The sequence below is a fragment of the Ruditapes philippinarum genome, unplaced genomic scaffold (genome assembly GCF_026571515.1).
Source record: "Ruditapes philippinarum isolate M1 unplaced genomic scaffold, ASM2657151v2 ctg7864_1_1_1_1, whole genome shotgun sequence".
Taxonomy (NCBI): Eukaryota; Metazoa; Mollusca; class Bivalvia; order Venerida; family Veneridae; genus Ruditapes; species Ruditapes philippinarum.
In genome coordinates this window covers 78,479-96,433 of record NW_026852464.1, presented here as the reverse complement: position 1 = coordinate 96,433, position 17,955 = coordinate 78,479, and the positions used below count along the sequence as shown (strand labels likewise).

The window sequence follows — 17,955 nt, the reverse complement described above, 5'->3', positions numbered from 1 at the left end:
GTAAATTGTAAAATGATTATTCTTTCTTCAAATTTAATGTCCCATTATACTTTAAGGGTTCATGCTTTTCAAATAAGAGTTCCCAAACCATATTACAAAGGAACATTTTCCCAGCAATTAGTTACTTTCTGTCTCTTTTCTTTTCATAATACCTGCATCCTTAAGAAACCTTTTCACTGGGGCATTCGTCACTTGGGTTTAAGCTCTTGTCTTGTGTTGTAATACTACAATAAAAGTATTGGCTGGGGCTAAATTGAAGTCACTGCCTTATGACAAAAGATTGATGTTTTTGACCAAATAAGGGTTTGTAAATGGTAAAAACTTGGACATTATATCCTTTGTTGATCATGATTCAACACCATTTCTTACTGAGGAATTTTCATACAATATAATTATGATATATTTTTACTAGTTCAAACTTTTTTGGGTGACAGAAATTTGTACACATATAAATTTTACTTTAATGAAAAGAAAAAAATATCCAACTGTTTTATTGTGAAACAGAACACTTTATGAGACTTTGGGACAGAAACAAATATGGACAGTGTCACATAGGACATTCAATGATAAATAATATGAGATTTTTTGTTGTTGAATTTAGGATGCACCAAATGTGTTGTCAGCCAGAAATTTTGTGGGATGGTATAATGGCCTACCAGAAGATAGCAATGTAAGTTTTAGTTTTCTACTAGCAATTGACCAATGGAATAGCTCCATTTCATTAAATGTTTCCTAAGTTCAAGATAGATCATGAAAAATATGTAAATTACTTATATACTATACATACATCTTTATGTAAAAAGAATTTATTTATTTTTATTTGGCCTATTATTTTGTATGTAAAGACGTTATCTTTTGTTTAAAAAAAAAAAAATTATGATGGTAGATACCCGGTACAAAAAAGTAATAATCAGATTGAGAGATACTGAGATATATTGAAAATCTGCCTGTGCTATATATAGTTATTATTAAGTCTAAACTTCATATTAAAACAATGTTAACCCATTACACGATAAACACGCCTTCAATGCCTTTTTCACCCCCCCCTTTTTGGTTGTTTCAAATGGTGAAAAAATGCCATATTTAGGCCCCCAACACTTTATTTTGTTGGAGAAATGTTGTTGAAAAAAGTGACCACTTTCGGGGCGCACCCTATCCAAAAGATACAAAAGGGGGTTTCCAGAAGGGGGATGTGCCCCCTTCTGTTTGGGGGTTTGAAGGGGGCGGCAGTCCCCCTCATCGCCAAGAAAATTTTGGACTTATTAGAGGCTAAAATGACCCCAGATCGATCATAAGGTAATGTGTAACCAAGGCTGAAAAGCCTTGACTCTAATCCAATCCATTGAGAAGTTGCAGCACTTTGAAATCAATTTTGATGGGAAAAAAATCAACTCAAAAAAGTGATTTTTTGCAATTTTGAGATGTCCCCTCATTGCCATGGTAACAGGAAATTTAAGACTGAGCGTCAATAGTCCAGTCAACATTTGTGCCAAGTTTGATTAGTGTTGAAGCAGTTTTTATAGTTTTATAGCAATTTGAACTTGTAACGGGAGACTTTTTAATGAAAACAGCAATTTTTTACAAAATGCTCATGAAGTAATGGGTTAAGAAAAGAGTAGTAATCAACTTATAAATTCAGCATTTTTATTTTGCATATTAATACATAGCTTTGTAGTATCATTATTTCATAGTTATGAGAGTTTACACTGTAAAAGTATGTGATGTATTGTGATCTGTTTGTTTACAGTTATCAGTTGACCTTGACACAGATACAGCTCTAGTTTTAGGACATGGCAATGTGGCACTAGATGTTGCAAGGATTCTCCTCACTCCGATTGACATTCTTGCTGTAAGTTTGTGATTTCAATTTTAACCGTCTCATTTGTTTACATAGTATATGTATGTTTTCTAATATGCTATTATTATACCCCCAAAAACGAAGTTTGGGGGGGTATATAGGAGTCACCCGGTGGTCGTTTGGTTGGTCGGTCGGTCGATCCAGACGTCCGTTGCATTTTCCTTGTCCGGAGCATAACTTGAAGACTAATGGTTGGAATTCAATACAACTTCATACAATGGTCAAGCACATTGAGAGGAAGTGCAGTGTACAAGAACCATAACTCTATCTTCACTAATTACAGAGTTATTGCCCTTTGTTACTTTTTCTTGTCCGGAGCATAACTTGAAAACTACTGGTTGGAATTCAAAACAACTTCATACAATGGTCAAGCACAATAAGGGGAAGTGCAGTGCACAAGAATCATAACTCTATCTAAAGTAATTTTAGAGTTCTTGCCCTTTGTTACTTTTCCATTGCTTTCTTTTGTCCGGACCATAACTTGAAGACTAATGGTTGAAATTCAATATAACTTCATACAATGGTCAAACACATTGAGAGGAAGTGCAGTGCAAAATAATCATAACTCCATCATGACTCATTATAGAGTTATTGCCCTTTGTTACTTTTCCTTGTCCGGGGCATAACTTGAAAACTTCTGTTTGGAATTCAAAACAACTTCATACAATGGTCAAGCACAATAAGAGGAAGTGCAGAACACAAGAACCATAACTCTATCTAAAGTAATTACAGAGTTATTGCCCTTTGTTACTTTTCCATTGCTTATTTTTATCCGGAGCATAACTGGAAGACTAGTGGTTGGAATTCAATACAACTTAATACAATGATCAAGCACATTGAGAGGAAGTGCAGTGAACAAGAACCATAACTCCATTTTGACTAATTACAGAGTTATTGCCCTTTGTTGCTTTTCCTTGTCCGGAGCATAAATTGAAAACTACTAGTTGGAATTCAATACAACTTCATACAATCATCAAGCACATTAAGAGGAAGTGCAGTGCACAAGAACCATAACTCTGTCTAGAGTAATTATTGAGTTACTGCCCTTTGTTACTATTCCATTGCTTTTTTCTTGTCCAGAGCATAACTTGAAAAGTACTATTTGGAATTCAATACAATTTCTTACAATGGTCAAGTATATTGAGAGGAAGGCAGTGCACAGAAACCATTACTCTTTCTTGACTCATTTAAGAGTTTTTGCCCTTTGTTACTTTTTAATGTCCAGTGCATAACTTGAAAATTAATGTTTGGAATTCAATAAAACTTCATACAATGTTCAAGGGCAGTGAGATGACGTGCAGTGCAGAAGAGGCATGACTCATTACAGTTATTGTCCTTTGTTACTTTTTTTGTCCAGTGCATAACTGGAAAACTAGTAGTTGGAATTCAATACAACTTCATACAATGGTCAAGCGAAATGAGAGGAAATGCAGTGTACGATAACCATAACTCCATCTTCAGTATTTGTAGAGTTATTGCCCTTTGTTCCTTTTCCTTGTCCGGTGCATAACTTAAAACCAATGTTTAGAATTCAATGCAACTTTATACAATGGTCAAGGGCAATGAGAGGAAGTGCAGTGCTCAAGAAGCGTAACTTTTTCTGGATTTATTACAGAGTAATTCAATAAAACTTCATCAATGGTCAACCATATTGTAAGGAAATGCAACATACAAAAACCACAACTATCTTTAATTGCCCACAACCATAACTCTATTTTAATTCTTTAACAAGGTATTCTGTTACTTGTAACTTCCTCATTTCCGAAGCAGTCTTGCGGGGGTATTAATCACATTTATTGATAGTTCTAGTTTCTTCTAGCACTTACCATTTTCACTTCTTACATTGCAAAAAAGTGCTTGCCAAGTTTTGCTCAGTGAGCAGACATAAAATAAACCCTATAGATTTAAGTCATGGGCACAACATATTTTTACAACATTAAAATTTTTGAATATACATTTGGTTAAAGACAATATATGTTGAGCCATTTATTCACAGCCACTTATTTAGGTGATTTTAGGGAAGAATGTTGTAGATACTTGTGGAAAAATCAAGTTATTCAGAATCCAGGAGGCATTTTAGGTAGCTGCCTTCAGGTGTATGACTGAAGCAGTACATGTATTATATATTCACAAAAAGGTCCTCATCCCAAAAATTAAAAAATCTATGTACACACACTTTCATGTCTAAGATTATGATTAGTATTGTGAGACATTAGGACAGGAATAAATGTTGCATTATATTTTAAGGAAATCAAATGGTATTGATGTACAGAAAAGCATCTTTGCCAGACAACAGATGACTATTTTTATTGAATTAAATGTCAAATATGATCATTGACATCATAAAAGCCATTACTGAAGTCTTAGATCATTGACACTGAAGAGAAATTACCTATATTACTCCATATAGATTTCTCTGAATATTAGTGGCAAGAATGATCAAGGTCAGTAGTATAGAGTCAAACAAATTTGCATATGCAAACCAGACTTTATTCTTGGCTACTCAGTTGTATCATTTTGTCGCCTTGAAAAAGTCAACATATAAGGGTTAGTTTCGGCGGCGGCATCAGTAGCGTGCCCTTAGGCTTGTCTGGAGCATATCTCTGTCTCTGTAGGTTGGATTGACTCCAAACATGGTATGCATATTTCTTTCAATGACACGAAGTGCAGTGCACAAGAATCATTACTCTGCACTTCTTGACTTTTGAGTTATTACCCTTTGTTAATTTTCATAAGTTATTTTTGTTCAGGCCATTTCTCCTGAACTGTAAAAGCTTTGGACTTGAAACTTCAAAGGATAATAGATCTCACTGAATATCACAAAAACCAGTACTCTGTACTTCATGATTTTTGGGTTATTGCCCTTTGTTAGTTTTCATAGTTTATTTTTGTCTTGGCCATTTAACCTAAACTGTAATAGCTAGTGACTTGAAACTTCATCGGATGATTGATCTTATTGGGAAGATGTGCAGTGCACAATAACTTGTACTCTGCACTTCATGATTTTTTAGTTAATGCCCTTTGTTAATTTTCATACTTAATGGGCTTGTCGAGAGCATATCTTGGTCAATATAATGATTGTCTTCAAATTTGGTATGCAAGCTTTTTTCATTGACCTGAAGTGCAGTGCACAAGAATCATTCATAGAGTCCTCCATTTGATCTGTCAGTGTAAAACTTTTCCATTGTATATTTATTTTTGATACTATAACAATTTTCTTAATCCTGATGTAACATTGTTACAATAAGTTCAAATGCCAGTTAAGTAAAGGTACATGCACATTACAAGAGCAGTGCTTATAAGTAACCTATATTTAACAAGAAAACGCCTAAGTAACAGCTATACTGTTGACAAAGCAATACATCCAACTCGCGGAGTTCTAGTTTTGATATTGAAAACCCTTAAACAATCAATGGACTGTACTAAATTCAAAGCAAGGCAAGTTCATTACACAAATTTAGAAGGGAACAGGTTATAAGATTCTTTGCATTCCATTAGATATAAAACAAAATTAAAGAGGTTTTATAAATTTCACATCAAAACTTTTTTATCATAATATTTTGCACTTTGTATGGAAGAAACATTTTTATTAGACATTGTATATCACAGTCATGTCTTAACAGTTGAATCTTTTGATATTTATTTATTTATGAAAATGTTTTTAACTGTAATAAGATAAAATTGAAACCTGTATGTTCTATGGTAGTCCAGCAAGTAATATCTCATTTATTAAGCATGTTTATTCTTTTATATTACCATAGTTATTTCAGTTTAAAGTGGCTTACCTCCGTATGAGTTAATTTAATCTTCAAAAATTCAAAAATAAGAAAAACACATTTATATCTTAAGAAAAATATAAATATTTACACTCCATATGAATGTATTAAGCAAAATAGGACATGTTACTATTTTATTAACAAAATTTTCTCTACCCTACTAGAGAGATTTTTCTGCAAATTTTGTCAATCCCCGATGTGGCCAAGTGGTCTATGCATCAGACTAGTAATATAAGGCTGACTGGCTGCGTGAGTTCAAACTCTGTCACAGGCAAGCTGTTATGTCCTTGAGCAGGAAACTTTCCATTCATTTCTGGTTGGTTTTAAGACAGTGCAAGAGTGTTTTAATAAGCGTAAAACTTCCAACTCAACAATTAGTTATGTGAGCATCTATATTTAATGTAAATGCTATGAAATGCACTCTTTAATCTCATTGGAGCATCTATATTTCATGTAAATGCTATGAAATGGCCTCTTTAATCTCATTGAAGCATCTGTATATAAAGTAAATGTTATGAATTAATGCCCACTTTAAATGCCTCATCTCTTATATCATTCTATGCCACATTCCATTTTGTCCCTAAGTGTCTTATATCTGCCAAGCTGAAAATGCACTTAGATCACATTGTCTACCTAGTTCAATGGATCTCTGTTAAACTTGTCACTGCATTTGCAGAGGTGTAAAGTGGGAATTCCTGCCTTCTTAACACGTTTTCTGTCTTGTCTAGAACTTGAATGTTGCTTGCATATAGTAGAACTGTAATAATGTTTGTTTTCTAAAAAACAAAATGTTATCAGGAATGCAGCTTCCGCCATATTTATGCTTTTATTTGTGAACCTATAAGTAAGGTTGTCTGTCCTTACTGTTGTAATATATAAGCTGTATAATGTCTTTATTGGAGAACAATAAAAAAATTATGTAGTGTTCTTCCCTACTGGTGGAAATCTAGATGCTGCTGCCAGTCTAACCTTTTCTTCATTAAAATAAAGTCTTTGAAAGATGGAGGCATATCTGTTTCCTGTATAAACCTGTGAAGGCTGGTACCAGGAAAATGCTGTCTGAGTGAGTCTCGACACATCTTCTGTAGAGATCTAACTTCAGTGTAGTCTTTAGGTATAAAGCCGCATTCAACGAAATCCTCACACAGACCGTCATATATGTGGTTGAGACGTTTAAATCGATTCTGGTCCCCCAGTATGTCCCAGTGGCTTATGTTAGATCGGATCGGATTATGATATAGAGCCATTCTGATGAACCATTTGAGACAGTCTCTCTGGTAAAATTGTTGGATTTCTAGCTCATTAAGAATTGGAAACAAAGCTATTTCACCACTTGGATCTTTAGCGTTTATGTCAGCACCAAGTTGTAATAATGTAAAATGTACTTTTATGTCAAAAAATGGATCTTGTGCGCAGACGTAATGTAAAGGGGTTTTGCCACATTCGCTTTTTTGATTGATGTCATGACCATTTGCCACTAGTTTCTCAAGGATCTGGCACAGACTTTCAGTTTTATAGTGATGAAGATTGTGAAATTTCAGTTTGAAAAGTATCGCACATATTGGTGACACTGCTGCGCTTTTGTCCCGCGTTCTATGTTCGTGTATCAGTCTGCCTCCATTGCCATCTTCTTGCATGTCTTCCCATTTCTCAAGTATTTCAAGACACTTAGAATGGCCTAATGAGCGGGCAAGGTCGGCAATGGTAAACTTTTCATCAATAGTAAATGCACTACGAATTTCAAGGTGGTCAAGTATTATGTTGAGGGATTCTGGTCTGTTGCTTAGAACAGCAAAAAATGTACCTTGAAAATTGTCATTTTCTTTTTTCTGGAAAATGTTCATATATTCATTGTATGAAGATAGGAGAACATCAAGGGATTCTGTTTTTCCGTGATGTATAGCGTAAAGAATTGGTGAATTGTACTGGTACACGTTTGTGATGCCGCTGAGAATTGTTTTGAGCGTTTCAGTATCTTCCCTATCAATACAAAGTTTTAAAGAATTGGTTGCTATTAAATCAAATTTGATTCCTCCGTTGGTTTTCTCCATTCTTGTTGGATACTTTAGTGTACAGAAGTTGTAAATGTTGCTTAGCTTTTTGATAGCACCATGTTGCTTGTGTATAGTTGCAACATGATACGGTGTTATCCCGAAACATGATGTTGGCACATACGTAGTTTCTGACATGATCATATCAGAGTTTCCAACTGCAGCAAAGGAGTGTTTTGCCGTGACCGAGGATTCTGAAGTAGATTTGAATGGTTCAACATGAGGACACTTGCCAGTGGCAACAGAGGCCAAAATACTATCAAACATTTCTGTGTCAATACTTCCATCGTCTTTCACATACATAAAATACTCGTGTTCGTACGCACATGTACACTTGCACAGTAAATACATCTTTTTTGTGCAATGATTGAATATTTTCTTCAACTTGCATGCTCGAAATGAAAATCTGCAAAAGTTTATATTTGTCTCGTTTTCAATAGATTTATCTCCCTTTACAATCTTTGACAGCCAGACAGAGTTCTGTTCCCTTTGTTGCCTTGGTGTTGTTGTTGCCATAATGATAACACACTGTTTTAAATAAAATATAATGGATTAGTTTATAGATCAATAAGCAATCACACTTACATTGGTTACACCCTTTATCTCGGTAAAATTGGAATGGACATGTCCATCATTTCATCTAGTCAAGACTATTTATTATGTTTTGTGAATGTTTCAAAATATACATTATACTGACTGAATGATGAATGTGGCTGTGCTTATTTTAGTCTGCACTGGTTGCATCGTTATTTTCAGTGTCTGCCTGCAGACTAATGGTTCAACACATTTATTTTGAACTAATCAGTATTAATGTCATATGAGGAAGTTTGGACGTTTCTCGATCAGGGCTTGAACCAATGGTGTATGTTAATAGACTAAGGTCACACCTTAATAATTAGGCCACTGTTACCGTAAAATTCCTAATAAATGCCCCTCCCCTATTAAAGGCCCCCCCAGGCCTTTTGATAAGGAAAACAATCTACTCATCAGTGCTGAGCTCATAATTAAAGCCATAATTTTATTCAAATCATTCAGAATCCATTTTATTTCATAGTAAACACAAATATGTATAATATGAAATTTAAAACCTTAACACTTTTTAATGTTATTACCACTAAATGTATTTACAGTGATTTTTGGATTTAGGAAAAACTGTGTTGTAATAATTAATAGCCCCTCTTTTGGAAAATGTTTAGCCCCCGGGGGCATTAAATAGGAATTTTACGGTATGTTAAATAAAGGAAACCAGATGTCATGATATGCATTTATTGTATATTCCCTGCACTGTATTAGGTCTTCTGAAGCGTAAATCAGTACCTAAAGATTGATATTTTGTTTATATTTAGCATAATTGTAAAATACTGATATATTCTGACATTATAAAAGATTTTAACCAATAATCATGTTTGCTTTAAATTTGCATAAATGTTTAAATTTCAAAGTTATATTTCAGAATGTTGTCAACAAAAATTTAACTTTTATTTGGTTTGAATTTTACATATATATATATATATACCATAAAGAAATGTGAATTTAAAGTTTAACACATAAATATTTAATAAGTGTTTAAATTACTTTTCTGGTTTAAAAAGTCTTATTGCCTCCTAAATATTTAGAATTCAACAATATTTTATGAAAATTATGTATTTAAATGTTTAAAAGAAATATTACCTGGTTAACTGTGTTGTAAGTTTAAACCTTAATTGATGTATGCAATATGTAAACATAATGTGTAGGGTAGTCATGAATAATTTCTATATTAGTCATGAATAATTTCTATATATAGAACCAGTTAAACCGTGTGACATTTAAAAACATCAATATCATGTGTTTATTGCAATATTATATATGACAGAGTATGATTATTATAGTGGACTAACATAATTAAAGCTGTGACCTAATAATTTATGACAATTAGCCCAGTTCTAAATTTATTGAGTCATTCTAAAAATAGATTTTTGCCATCATCATAAGATTGAAACATAATTAAATCTTAATAATATATACATTGTAATTCTAAAATTGACTTTGGCATGGTTTTGTGAAATAAGATTTGAACATGATAAAAGCTATGACATTTCTGGGATTTGTGAATGTTAACTATTAAGTTTGCTGGTGTAGGTATTTGCCACTATAAATATAATTTGTAAATCTATAATTTGGCATAGTTAAGTTTATATAAGTTTGATATTCATCATCATGCCTTCGACTTTTCACCATTGTGGTTTCAATATTTTGACTTTTCACCACCGTATTTTCGTTGTTTTGAGTTATATTTGTAGCGATGGCCCTATTTGAACACTGTGGCATCTAGAATTACATGTATTTTTGTTTTAAATGACAGTTTATTGACAGAAATTATTTCTCCTTTCAGAAAACAGATATAACAGAATACAGTCTGGAGAAGTTAAGAAAAAGTCGTATAAAGCGTGTAATTCTCGCTGGTAGAAGAGGTCCACTACAAGTTGCATTTACCATAAAAGAACTCAGGGAAATGATCAAACTTCCTGGTACCAGGCCTGTACTGCATAACAATGATTATATAGGCTTGGATGATGTTGTTAAAGGTAACTATCGGTGTTAACCCTTAGCCTGCTGAACTTTGTCCTAACCTACATTTTTGGAACTGTCCATTATCATTTTTGAGGATTTAAAGATAAAAATTTAAAGTCAGTCAGTAAACAGTGAAGAGTCTGGTCAGACTACAAAGATGTTCCTTTGAGACTATTTTCTATACTGTTGGCAGCTGAATTTTAGTATTTTGTAATTGATGCCAATTCAAATGGCCCATTCAAAGCAAAGTACATAAATCCATTACGCAAATTCAGCATGATTATTAGGGCTTAAAAAGGTTAAAGTGGGCAATGATTTATCATTGCATGTGTGTGTAATATATTAAGGACCTTCTAATTGGAGGCTTCTTGTTTGGTCCCAAAAGGTTTAACTCATGGAGAAAAGAATGGAAATGGACTTTGGAATGTTAGGTATGGCTTCAAAGACTTCAGTTTATGCTACAAAATCCCCTTTGTGGCTGAGGGGTTGCCTTTAAGTGTTGAGGCATCAGAATGACAACCACTGTTTATCCCTCCGTGATCATAAGAGGGACTAAATGGATTCGAATTACTAGAGTTTATGCATCTCTTAGCTCCAGCAGGTGAGGTGGTTTTGAACCCCTGGTGTTGCTTTAAGTTTGTAACACCCAAGATTAGCCAAAATCATCTTTCCTGTTTCTGCCCCATATGACAGAAGTTATGTTGGTGGGCCATAAAACCATTGGTGGGCCATAAAACCAAACAAAAATGAACCTCCTGAAACTGAAAGTGATTGATTTAATAGATTTTCCAACAGTATGAAACCTAGTCAGACTGCAACATTACAGTTTGTTGGTCAAGTTTTGTATTTTGATTGAAAGCCCTGGACTGTTCCAATTTTAAAGTTGGGCAAATCCATTTTACAAATTCAGCAGGTTAAAAGGAAGCAATGTTGACAATTTTTATAGACATAAAAAATTCTTTAAACTTGTGTACTTTTATTTTCCTCAATGACAACAAAAGTATATTATATATTTATTTACAGATGTGCCTCGACCAAGAAAACGTCTCACAGAATTGTTACACAAAACAGCTTTGAATCCTTCAGCATCAGATCATAAATTTTGGGAAAGTGCTACAAAGGAATGGGAGTTACGATTTAGACTTAGCCCACTAGAAATTCTTACCAACAGCTCAACAGTTTCAGGTGTCAGATTTGGAGTTAACAGATTAGAGGTTAATTTTGATGTATATGTTAATCCTTACCAAGGTCAATGTATGTTCCATTTCAGTTGTCACCTGTATGTAAAGGACTTTGTCCATCTTTCAATCTGGACATAACCATTTATTGTTTAAGGAAAAATTTAGTGCTGACATGATCAGCCTACACTGATGAGCTGATGGATCAAGGTCTGCGCGGGTCACATGGGTAGAATCAGTAGCCATTAGCAGGCTAAGCATTACATCTTTCATGTTTGTTGGTTGAACAATAAGAAATACAATCTTACTTTAACTAACTGTGACTTCCTCACTAGCATTACACCTTAAATGGTACAGAAAATTTGAAATCATAATGACATTTTTCTTGCAAAACATACTACATTGTAGATGCATGTAATTAACAGTTAAGGCTGATGCACAAATGGTTTAATGACTGTGTACATAAACTCTGATTGTCATTAAGGCCACAGTATATTGCAGCTACACACCATATTTACTGCCTGGAAGAATAAGGAGAGCTATTGTACTCACTGAGGCATTGGTCTGCATCACACTTTGGTTTAATTTTTGCATGCAAGTAATTGTCTTTAAAATTACTGAAGGGAATGGGTTATACCTTCACACACTTTTTTGAGAGCAGAATCAGAGGTCACTATCCAAGGCCCACAACTTTAACACGGATTTTGACATAATTATGGCCCTTCTACATTATCCAGACTCTGGCTTTACTATCAATCACTGAGAATAGTCAGGCACACTGTCCTACTAACAGCTCTTGTATTTCTTTAATATACATGTATATATATTTTTAGGGGACAGATTTAATGACACAGCGGGCAGTATTGACAGAGGAGAGAGAAGATATATCATGTGGTCTTGTGTTACGTAGCATAGGGTATAGAAGTAGGCAGATAGATCCAGAAATACCCTTTGATGAAACACAGGGTGTGATAAAAAATGAACAGGGACGGGTAAAAGGAAAAACTGGTATTGATTATATTTGTTAAGCTTTATATAGTATTCACTTTTACATTGAGGTGATATATGTACTGCACATATTTGAGGATATTTGTGAAATCTATGTCAACTGTATAAAAAGTTGGTGTGTCAGTAGAAATGGTTTTCTTAGATTTTCAAATTGCTCAGCAGTTGTGAGGAAATTACACAGATAACTAATAGAAGACTGTTTGTTGCACTTTGATGTATGCTGGTGCAAGCTTTTATAAATGACTGGTAACTTGGGTCATTCTTCACAAGAAAATTTTCCATCTGTCTTTATTAGTGTTACTCTGAATAAAAACCCAACCATGAAAAAACTAGATTTCATTGTGAATTAATTATTGGTTTGCAGGTTTATATTGTAGTGGCTGGGCAGGGCGAGGACCTGTTGGTGTTATATTAGGAACAATGACAGATGGTTTTGAAGTAGGCAAACTGATTCTGAAAGATATAGAGGATAATAAACTACACTTACAGGCTGGCAGAGATGGTGCATTACAATTACTGCAGGATAGAGGTTTGTTATGTTTTATGAGGTTAATATTCATTGTTGAGTACAATACTGATTTTGATTGGACAAGTACACAGCTATTGTCAAAACTATATTGGACAAGATGCTAGCCAAGTCTGATAAAGAATCTAGAGCTTGCAGCTGTGTACAAGTCTAAATTGAATCAGTACTGCTCTCAGCTATGTTAAATGAGATACTAGATGGGATGCAATATTGATTTGATATAAACCTTTCGGACTTTGAAAATGAGACTATATCGGGTGTGATATGGATTTGATATGAACCTTTTGGACAGTCACACTGAAAATGAAAACAAAGCTACATGATGTGTGAAATAGACTTCACATGAACTTTTTGGAGTCAGGAAATGAAAATGAGGCTAAATTGATAAGATTGGAAACAATAATGATTTCTATTGGAACATCACATGCTGAACAGCAAATGCTGAAAGTGCATTGATTTTATTGTATTAGGTGTGAAATGAGATTGATAGCAATATGCCACTATTGTTACCCAGTATTTTATTTCCGACCATGCTTATAACTTACTCTTTTCTGTTTCAAATTTTGAAATGTTGGGTTAAAGATTTTGCGGTATAAAATTAAGCAAGCAACAGAATTAAATCTGGTCAGAATACATGGAAATATATACTGGACTGTTTTTTTACTCGTATGAGTGTAGCATGCAATTAAAATTTTAAAAATACATCAATCATCAACGAAAATTTATACAAACTTACTGTATTTTTATCAAACAAAATGGTACTGTTTGTATTTTCATTGGAATCAATTACTTGATTTTTAAGAAATTTGGTTTTCCGTTTATTAAAAAGGAACCTTTTCAAAGTTTTAAAGCAGATACATTTCTGTGCTTTTTAAAAAAAAAATATATTTTCATTGTCAACTATTTATTGTAAGGGGAACAACTCAATGATCCTTGTCAAACTTCTTGTTTTACAGGTTTTTGAATAAGGTGTAAATAGAATAAAAACTTTTTTTTTCAGGTGTAACAACAGTTTCTTTCAATGACTGGGAGAAGATTGACAATATAGAGAAAGATGCAGGAGAAAAAATTGGGAAACCCAGGGAAAAAATAGTTTATACTGACAAATTGTTGAGCATTGCCAAGTCTTAGACCAACAAGTGTAAACAAGTGTAATGTCATATAATCACTGCCATGTTTCATGTTGTAAAAAACTGTCATACATCTACTTGCATAATTATTTTGTTGTTAATTCATTTATAGTCTATTATTATTCATACAAATTAGTTTATTAAGACATATAATGTTAGCATTATATAAATGCCTTTCAGTATCAAAGTTCAATATTAATTATTTTAATTTGCAATGACTATGTGTCTTATAAATTAAACAGATTGTTTCAGTTACTATCGCAAAAATATGATGTTCCTATCGCAAAAATATGAAAATGGCTTAGCAGTTTTTGCCTTTGTTTGATAATCACTTTTACATCGTGCTTGCTTCTCATAGCTGCAGGTTTGAATCTCCTAAAGGTTGTGTAATTCTTTCATGTAAAAAACTCTTCTAGTACATGTAGTACAATAGCTTCTGGCTTTTACTTAGGTGCTTGATCTTACCCGACAGCAAGTCTGTGGTCTTCTATCACAAGGAAAGCTTGAATGTTAACCTTAAAATATTTTAATTCTCCAAAATGTCAAATTATTGGAGCCTTTAAATGGAATGAATGGTTTTTGCTGAAAGGAGCATATTTAGTTCTAAGCAGTAATCGAATGTCAACAGGGATTGAAATTTCCACTCTTCCATTTGGCAATGTATTTAAGACTAGAATTTGAGATAATTTGCATACAGACAATTAGAAAAATGTGTGCTGATAGAAATTAACTTCGGTCTGTCCTGTTGGATGATTGGCCTAAAAAAAATATGTTCCAGTTAATTTGAAATGTAAGATATATAATATCTTGAAACATGCCATGTTTATTTATGATCAATATAGATAAGAGTGTTATCTGCCTACAATGTGTTTCAAGTTTTCTTAGTGCTTTTATAGAATGTGAATAAGTATGAGTATTGCCAGAGTACTTACACATTTATTGATTGTTGAATTATTTATTGTTACTTGTTTATCAATATTTTTGTACCTTGATTTATTGCATTAGAAACTTTTTTGTAGTTTTGCATAAGATAAATAAGATGTTTCAAATTTAACAATGTAACTGATACTGTATATATTAACAGGCTGACTTCATTTTAATATAAGTATATACTGCATAACCACTGTTCTACCACAAGATTGAGGAAGGTAAATTGTAATCTTAACACTATGAAATATTTTTCACAAATTAGGTTAAAACATTATGTTTGTTGTTGTTTTTTTTGCCTCAGATAAAAAGTATTTAAAAAACCAATATTGTAATGTATTCTTGGTTTACATGAATCTTAATAAATCCATTGTTCAGTGTTGTGATAATTTATTGTGAAAGTGAAAATGTGAAAGAGTGCAATAAAATTTGACATTTATAATCTTTTAAATGCTTTTCCTTTTCATGGAGTCTGTAATTAAGACTACACCTAATTTGCCATAACTTTGTTAATATGCAATCTAACGTTACAATAGAATGAAGTAATGCAACTCTAGATAAACATTATCTAAAAGTAGAAATTCAATCATAAACTAGAAATGTGCTAATTAAAGAAAACATCTATTAAGGGGATGTCCATATTCCACTGTAATGTCAATCTTGGGTTTAACAGCATCATGGATAGACAAACCCCCGGTAGTGGGGTCATTATATTAAGTGAAATCATTTTAGAACAAATGCGGTATCTAACCAATTCTTTTGCAACATATACTATCATTATATCATAATTGAAAGGCATTCATGTATAACATTCCATAACCTCTGTCATAAACAAAACAATGTATGTATACAGCTGATAAGTTTTATTTTTGATTCTAATTTATCAATAACATTTGACAGTGACAAAAACATTTTAAATTAAATTCAATAATTCTTTTTTGAAATATATTGTCCAACAAAAACAAATCATATTCTTAATTCAGTTAAAAATCAAAATTTGATCCAAACCTGCTTCATTTGATCAAGATGATAAAAGAAAACAAATTCAATCTACTATCAAACAATGAAGAAAATGTCTGTAGAACTCTTACAATATACAGATGTACAAAACATAGACATAAATTGATATAGCAAATTCACAGAAATCAGGGAACAGATTTGTTGCATGACAAATTATTATTCTGTCATTTTTCCCTTGGCATTATTTTCCTCCATAATCTGTTTCTTTCTCAGTCTCATTTATCAGAAGCTTTCTGTTGTGCTTAAGATAACTGCTGGCATCTATATTTAGTTTTTAGTCAAATTTATCAGAGCTTGCAACTCCACTCAACATCTGATGGCATCTCCATGCTTTTTTTCCCATTCTCATTCATTAAGGAGCTTGAAGACACACTAAACATTTGTCATCTAAATGATCAGTTTTTACTCTTATTCATTATGAGCTTGCAACCACACTATGAATGTCTGATGTCACTTAATGTTTTAATTTTTCAGTCTCGTTTATCAGGAGTTTGCAGCATTGATATAAATATTCGATATAATCCATATATTTATGCTATCATTTATTTCAATTCCCTTTAGTACATGTATATACACTAGAATTCTCTATTTTCAAATGTATACTGGTACATATACCACCATAATTAATTTTCTGTTGCATGTTCCTATTTTTCAAAATGTGCTCTATCAACTGGTCAGTTAATTTTGGAAGTCTGGCAGTTTTCCTTCATTTTCTACGTGGAACAGCATGTCAGATAATGTGTTCTCAACCATTGATAACATAGCCGTCTCTGACATCTGAAATATAAAATACATAAATTATTCACTCGAACAACAAATCCTAGAATTGACAAATGGTAACATGTCAAAATATTGCCTTTTCTAAAAGCAGAACAAAAGTTCATTGGTGATGGTTGATTGTAGTTTATCATCCGGGGATCTTGGCAGCAAGCTTAGCTACATTGAATTCGCCAGAACAGAGTTTTGGCCATCACACATTACCATTCCTGGGTAAGCTGTCAAGCAGGTTCCCAGTACTAGATGATTTCACTTTTGCAAGAAACTGCTTCTGTACATGCCAGAGCAAAGGTTCATTGAAATGACCATTCAAAAGATTGCACTATCGATCACAAAACACAACATCTGAGAATTAAACCCAGGTCACCTGATTCACAGTCCAAACACTACCATTTGAGCTAACTGGGTGGTGCACATAAGTTCATTGTTGATATTTTAAGCATTTATATATACCCTGCCTTAGATTTGGAACTGCCAATAGTAAGTTTTCGGGATTGCAGCCTAAAAATTTATAACAGTGTGGATAGCAGTATTTATATGTGTATACTCTAATCAGACTGGATAAATACTCTGGCTAGTCTATCTCTATACTGGTGGCAGAGGACTAAAATAAGCATTTGAAGAGTTAAGTATAAAAATTATTTCACTATTTCTCTTACACAGTAGAACTTCAGTGAGTGCAAGTTTGAGGGAATTGCGTAAAAAACTTGACACATTGGGACTATGACTCATGAATTTGTCTCAATTCAATGACAAAATTTCGAGCTGTTGCGTTTTAAATTGAGATACTAAAGACTTAACAAAAGCAATGGGCGTTAACTTAACCAGATTATAGTCAATAATTATCATATCCCGTCTGACTATTATGCAACAGTGGTCACTGAAGTTTTCAAATGAAACTAATTTATACAATTTAACAGCGGCAATTAAAATGATAACAATTAGTACACTTACAGGCTGGTACTCTTGTATTTTATCCGGAGTGTATTTAAATGTTGGACCAAAGTTCAAAGTCACCTGAAACAAAATGGATAACTTCATTGATCTAAACATATCATTATATTCAAATTTGTAATGATCTTTTCTTCACAATACCAGCCCAGACATTTTGTAATATGTAATTACCCAGAATACACTGTGTACTAACCTAT

The 17,955-nt window shown here is 33.1% G+C and overlaps 3 protein-coding genes across 4 annotated transcripts in view; 1 reads left to right on the top strand and 2 right to left on the bottom strand.

The window, feature by feature from the left end:
- The first annotated feature begins 550 nt into the window (after positions 1–550).
- Positions 551–14,352, top strand: LOC132713546 (NADPH:adrenodoxin oxidoreductase, mitochondrial-like). The gene is made up of 7 exons (XM_060696187.1): positions 551–670; positions 1,748–1,849; positions 10,060–10,252; positions 11,262–11,452; positions 12,250–12,424; positions 12,789–12,953; positions 13,951–14,352. Exons 3-7 carry the CDS (start codon positions 10,180–10,182, stop codon positions 14,079–14,081), a joined length of 735 nt encoding a protein of 244 aa, XP_060552170.1. The 5' UTR covers positions 551–670; positions 1,748–1,849; positions 10,060–10,179; the 3' UTR covers positions 14,082–14,352.
- On the bottom strand, positions 5,961–9,410 carry LOC132713534 (uncharacterized). Its single transcript, XM_060696179.1, has 2 exons — positions 9,357–9,410; positions 5,961–8,213 (listed from the first exon to the last, which is right to left on the bottom strand). Exon 2 carries the CDS (start codon positions 8,199–8,201, stop codon positions 6,567–6,569), a length of 1,635 nt encoding a protein of 544 aa, XP_060552162.1. The 5' UTR covers positions 8,202–8,213; positions 9,357–9,410; the 3' UTR covers positions 5,961–6,566.
- Positions 14,353–16,228: 1,876 nt separating the features above from the next.
- Positions 16,229–17,955, bottom strand: part of LOC132713517 (set1/Ash2 histone methyltransferase complex subunit ASH2-like) — a 72,386-nt gene continuing 70,659 nt past the window's right edge. For both annotated transcript variants that reach the window (XM_060696168.1, XM_060696161.1), the window contains exons 16-17: positions 17,759–17,821; positions 16,229–16,804 (exon numbers count right to left, since the gene is read on the bottom strand). In XM_060696168.1, coding sequence (XP_060552151.1) covers positions 16,706–16,804; positions 17,759–17,821 — 162 coding nt within the window. In that variant the 3' untranslated portion in view covers positions 16,229–16,705. The remainder of the gene's footprint in view (positions 16,805–17,758; positions 17,822–17,955) is intronic.